Source organism: Bison bison, unplaced genomic scaffold (assembly GCF_000754665.1).
Source record: "Bison bison bison isolate TAMUID 2011002044 unplaced genomic scaffold, Bison_UMD1.0 scf7180017864527, whole genome shotgun sequence".
NCBI lineage: Eukaryota > Metazoa > Chordata > Mammalia > Artiodactyla > Bovidae > Bison > Bison bison.
This window is the reverse complement of record NW_011495078.1, coordinates 1,245,380-1,251,506: the sequence shown is the minus strand read 5'-3', so window position 1 is coordinate 1,251,506 and position 6,127 is coordinate 1,245,380. Positions and strand designations below refer to the sequence as shown.

The 6,127-nt window shown below is 58.9% G+C and overlaps 1 protein-coding gene across 1 annotated transcript in view; it reads left to right on the top strand.

Annotated features, from left to right (window-relative positions):
- The window catches only part of SPACA7 (sperm acrosome associated 7), a 15,943-nt gene that overhangs the window by 1,019 nt on the left and 8,797 nt on the right, over positions 1-6,127 (top strand). The window contains exons 2-4 of the mRNA XM_010831453.1: positions 2,093-2,149; positions 3,576-3,677; positions 4,762-4,866. Coding sequence (XP_010829755.1) covers positions 2,093-2,149; positions 3,576-3,677; positions 4,762-4,866 — 264 coding nt within the window. The remainder of the gene's footprint in view (positions 1-2,092; positions 2,150-3,575; positions 3,678-4,761; positions 4,867-6,127) is intronic.

The window sequence follows — 6,127 nt, the reverse complement described above, 5'->3', positions numbered from 1 at the left end:
CTTGCCGTGAAGAAGCTGGTGTTTCTAGCGATCTTTCCTCAGGACACTGAGTTTTGAGGCGCCTGCAAGGAGGCATCCTCTGGGTGCTGGGGCACGGGGTCTGTGACGGGCAGCGATGGGGGCTCACCCCGCGCTGGCTCCCCGCTGCCACGGCTTTTGTGGCTCCCCGCCCCTGGCACCCACGGGAATGGCTCCCGCCGGGACTGACCCAAGTCTCCTGATGCAGCCCTAAGCCTGTCTGGCTCCTCGTCCCGACAGAGCGTCCATAGCAAGCCTGAGGGCAGCTCAGGGCCGGTCCCGGGCCGTGGTCTCTGCTCCAGCCTTCAGCCTCGGCGGACACTGGGCTGGCCTGACCCCGAGGGCAGCTCAGGGCTGGTCCCGGGCTGTGGTCTCTGCTCCAGCCTTCAGCCTCGGCGGACACTGGGCTGGCCTGACCCTGAGAGAGCTCAGGGCCGGTCCTGGGCACAGTCTCTGTTCCAACCTCCAGCCTCGGCGGACACCGGGCTGGCCTGACCCAGAGGTCAGGAAGGGGGTGGCCCTGGCCCCGGGAGGGCAGAGGTCACCGTCCTGCTTTCCCCGGGTGGAGCAGAGCACACCCGCAGCGCTCCATGGCGAGCCCGTGCCAGGGCCAGGATGCGCACGTTCAAACACGGAGCAAGCAGCGTCGTCCCTGTGTCGGCACAGGGCACAGGGCACAGGGCACAGGGCCTGCGGACCCTGGACGGTGGGAGGAGACGCAGGAGGACAGGCAGCCACACTTGACGGGCCAGGCAGGCGTCACAAACATCAATATTTCTCTGCACACGCGCACGGCGGGCTTGCACAATGGCCCCATTATAATTAGGGACAGACGCGAAATGAGAAGAATATTTTTAACAAAGCGCTCGCAGGAGCAGCTGTGCCCATCCGTAATGACTCGCTAACGTCGCCTCTGAAGAGGACTGTACTTTTGTTTGCGGCGCTGACGGAGGTCAGCTCACTGGGAAGCGATTGTCATCACAGCACAGACCTTTCTGTGCAGTTTCCCTGCATTGTTCTGAGCCCGCGTGTGCGCAGATGAGCGATTGCTATGCAGATTGTCCGTCATTAAAACCATTTCAAAATCAGCGTCGTCATTGGTTTAGTGCTGGAACTTGAATGCCTGCAGACACCACCTGAGCGCTCTGTGTGAAGCAACGGGAAGGTGGCCTTGCCTGGGGTCCAGGGGGCAGCTGTCTGCTCTCTGGTCTCCTTGGGGTCCTGGGGGTCCTGGGGGGTGGCCTCTGCCCTCTGGTCTCCTGGGGGTCCCTGGGGGTCCTGGGGGCGGCTGTCTGCTCTCTCTCTACCCGGGGTCCTGGGGGGCAGCCGTCTGCTCTCTGGTCTCCTTGGGGTCACCAGGGGTCCTGGGGGTGACTGTCTGCTCTCTGGTCCCCCTGGGGCTGAAGGACAGGGCTGATCTTGACCTTGAGTGGAGGACGTGGACCCCGACACCAGCTCTGAGAAGAGTGGGAGGCGCCCTGGGGGTGCAGTGGGGACCAGTGCTCAGGGTCTCTGCACCCTGCCCGGCCCCGCCTGGCTGATTCAGGTCAGCGAGGCCGGGAAGGTGGAGCCAGGGGGTCCAAGGCCCCATGGAGGACTGGCTTCCAGAGGCCAGCCCCAGGGGACCGAGCCCCTCAATGGGATTGCTGTTTACAGACGAGGAGCCGCAGAGGCTGGACTCTCAGGTCCCCAAGCAGAGGGGCAGAGGGCAGGTGGCCGTGCCCGTCTCCCTTCCTCCACGTCACGTCCTCAGCCCCAGACAGGCTCGCGGCTAGAACCTGTCATCGGGGAGGAGAGTGTGGTTTTCACAGAAGGATGCACATGCCCCTTCTTACCCTCCCCGAGGGTGGTGCCAGTGAGCCTGCCCAGGAGCGGGGTTGGTTCCCAGAGCAGGGCCACCTGTCATCACCCTCCAACCTCCTTCCAGACGAGCCCTGAGTCCCCAGATCCTGTGCAGGGCTTCCCCCCATCGAGCAGGCTGGTGGGCCCGCAAAACCAAACCTACTTGGAGAGAAGTTGGTGCCAGTTCGAGGAACATTGTTAACCTACGAGGCTCCTTATTCCCCCACCTCAGGTTCAACCACTGCAACGAACAATACACAAGTTCAGGAGGATATGCCTGGAGTATCTGGTAAGGAAACTCCTCCTCCCAAACACGGCCGTCTGGGTGGGGCGGGGGGCTGGGGGCCGTCGCCCAGACACCCTGGTGCAAGCCGCACAGGCAGGGAGGTGGCCGGGTCTGAGGCCCCGCCAGATGGGAGTGGTGACGGGGACGCCGCTGAGCGGGGCTGCAGCTTAGACCTGGGGCCACGGTCAGGTGCCCACTTGGGGAGGACCCTGCTCCGCAGGTCAGGGAGCGGCTGTGACTCATGCTGTCCTGGAGGGTCTGACGGTGCCGCTGCGGGTGTCTGGTCTCCGGGACCGTCTCGGGGACGGCGGTCAGCGTCCTGCAGGTGTGACGTCCAGAGCCCGCCGGCTGCCCTGCGGGCGCTCACACAGGGGTCAGTGTGCTCGCTGTGTGATGCAGGTCCGGTCGTTGTCCGTTTGCACATTCAACATCTCATTTCTCTAAAGGGAAAGTTTAAAGTAGAAAATACACGAGGTTTAAAAGCACAGGCGTTTCTCACCTTGCACGTCTGTTGGGCTCATCGCTACCTGGGATTTTTTCCAGAGACAATTACGTGTATGACACCCACAAGTGTGAACATTTCCATGTGTCTCCACATGAGCTGGAACCAGGGGCCCAGCCGGCCTCCTTGCTGGGATCGAGGGGCTCCTGGGATGTGGGACTTTCTTGCTAAAACAGGAAAAGCAGGGCAAGCCGGGGTGGGCTGGTCACCCCGCTGGGCGGGAGTCAGCACAGACCCAGCGCGTGGACAGGCTGGTCGGCTTGGCCGCGGGGTTTGAACCTGAGCCTCGGCACTGACGTGTGTTCACATAGCCCCCACCCTGGACCCGGACTGTGTCAACCGTGTCCTACACGCATGGCTTCATTTGAACCTCAAACAAATCCTGATGAGGTAAGTGCAGACCCCGTCGTATAGATGAGGAAGCCCGAGGCCCGAGAGACGTCAGAGGACGTCCGGTGAGCACAGAGCCAGGTGTGGTCCAGGGCTGCCCGACACCAAGGCCAGGGCCCGCGTTAGACGCTCCCTGGGCGGGCGCGGGGATGCGCAGGCAGAAAGCAGGCCGGCCGCCTTGGGTAGAAATCAGGAAAGACGCTCGCACCTGCCTGCCTCCCGGGGTGCAGATCACAGAGGCGGGGTGTCTCAGAGGGGACAGAGCAGCCCCTGGGGCAGAAGGAGATTCATGACCAGGCAGGGTCAGGTTTCCAGCATCTTGTCTTCAGCAAGGGTGTCCAGGTACCCGGATGAGCTCAGGTTTCCAGAAGTTACTTAGGGAGGCAGTGGTCTCCCCGCGCCTGAACAAGGTTTTTAGAAACCAAGTCCGTCTCCCCATGTCCTTGGGTCCCTGTGTCCAGTCCTGCTCTCACCGACTGCCTTAGGGCCACGCGGAGCAGAAGGGTGTAACAGGCATCCTTGTGTGCTTTTCCCAAGATGAAATTCTAGTCAAGGAGATGTTGGAGCCAAACAGATCATCAATGCCTAAAATACAAAGTGGTGGAACAACAGCATCAACAAGATTATTCAAGGAGAAAAGCAAGTATTCACCTTTTCGAGCCTTAATTGCCTGTGTTTCCTGGAGGTCTGCGGTGTGTATGCACAGTCCCATCTGGGCAGCATCTTTGAGATCAGCTACTCCTGGGGCAAAGGCAGATGGAGATGTGAAGGACACAGTAGTCCCATATTTTCTGTAATCTTCCCGAGGCAGGAAGGTCAAACCCAGACGGGCAGAGACAAGCTCCTGTATCTGGGAGGTCTCTGGGGGAACGTGCAGGAGAGGCCTGGTGCTTGGGGTGCATGTGGGGTTTAGCCGCCGCAGGACTCCACGATGCATGCAGGCCAGAGCTTCCGACTACCCCTCGAGTGTGACGCTCCCCTAAGCCTCCTGAGAGCAGGGGCGGGGACTTGACTCCAGCCGACGGGACAAAACTAGGGTCTGAATGGACTGGCCCCCAGCCACAGAGCTGGTAGCGAACAAAACAGCGTGCTTTTCCCAAGTGCAGTTTTGTTGTTGTTCAGTCGCTCAGTCGTGTCCGACGGGACAAAACTAGGGTCTGAATGGACTGGCCCCCGGCCACAGAGCTGGTGGCGAACAAAACAGCGTGCTTTTCCCAAGTGCAGTTTTGTTGTTGTTCAGTCGCTCAGTCGTGTCCGAATCTTTGTGACCCCACGAACTGCAGCACGCCAGGCTTCCCTATCCTTCCCCATCTCCCAGAGTTTGCAGCTTAGTGTAGTCCAAACACACACAGAAAAGAGAAATAGCACCCTGAGGTCCAAACAGAACACGCGGTTAACCCACAACGGCGGTGAGAGCCATGTGTCTGAAATCTACAACAGAGCATGGAATGCGTTCAGCAGCAGGGAAGGTCAGCGTGTTCTTGAAATTCTGCATCCAGACGTCAATGCCAGTTCCTGGGATCACCTCTCAGAACATCCGCCAAACGGCTGGGTTCACAGAGGTCAGACAATGCCCGCCTGTGCGTGTTGACTCACTGGAGCACACTGTCAGGAGAAGCTGGAAAGCGTGTTAGCGTCCCCGCCTCAGGTTCCAAAGTGCAGAGTGGGTCAGAGCATCCCTGCATTCATGCTTTCCCCCGTTTCTTCCATGCTCCTCCTCAAGATGCCCGCATTGATGAGAGTGACCAACTCAGTGTTCCTGAGGGTTTCCACGAGTTTGCAGACTTGTCACCAATATCTCTGGAGACTGAGGACAAAATTCTCAATGGTAAATGCACCCTGGCAGGCCCCCACCTGAGCTCAGATGTGGTGGGAGGGCTGCAGGGTGCAGACAGAAACGCCTCTTCCCGGAACAAACAGCCCAGGCTGGAGAGCGAGGCTGCTTTCCGCAGATCACCACTGCTCGGGAGGGGAGCTGCCTAGAACACGTTCTGGCCGGCTGGTTGAGTGTCTCCGCAGGCAGGGCCTGGGGATGTGCATTGCAGCCCGTCCCCCAGGCTCTCCAGTGAGCTGGCGGCTGGTGTTTGGAATACGGAGCAGGCAGAGGGCTGATATTTCTAGCGTCTCGGAAGGCATTGCACACTCGGACTTGTTGGGTCGCCCGCAGTCCGGTGTGGTGTTGGCCAAGCGGTGGCGTTCTGTTTCTATCAGGCATCTCTGCTTATTGATTGGGATTCTGCTTTAGAAAGAGCTTGCCCTTTATAAATATGTGTGCATGTATGTGCATACTTAAATGCTTCTTAATATCCACTCACACTCATAAATATTTACTCATTCTGTCAATTTTAGCACGTTAATGCGTTATTTTCTTTGTCCACATTGCCCCGAACTTGCCTTGGAACGCCTTCTGTTTAGTTTCTCTGTCCTTCGTCGCCCCGGCCTTTCAGGCACGTCCTCACTCTCTGGCAGCACAGCACGTCCTGGGCAGAAGCAGACTCAGACACACACGCACACACAGACGCCCACACGCACAGACACGCACCTCTGTGCTGGGTCCCGTCTGCCTCCCTGCTCCCCTTCTTTCACTCTAAACCACAGTGCACCCCTCGAGCACCACAGGGTTCTTCCAGGACCCTTCTTGAAGCTCCTTTTGGTACCACTTTGTCAGAAACCTGGCCCCCACTTTCCACAACATATTCAATCACTGCTTAGTCCTGGATTCAGGATGCTGCCCCCCCAACCCTAGAGAAGACCCAGGCTCCCCGCTGCAGAATGACACCCGTGATTTAGGGTGGCCCGGGGCTGCCCCTCCCTACCAGGCACTCCACACGTGGCTTCTTTCCATCATCAGCTCCCTGCTGCTGTTTGCTCTCCATGTCAGTCCTTTCTTCCTGTTAATTATAAATACTTGTTTACAGACTTCCCGGGTGGCCTAGACGGTAAAAGCGTCTACCTACAATGTAGGAGACCCGGGTTCAATCCCTGGGTCGGGAAGTTCCTCTGGAGAAGGAAATGGCAACCCTCTCCAGTATTCTTGCCTGGAAAATCCCATGGACAGAGGGAGGAGCCTGGCAGGCTACAGTCCATGG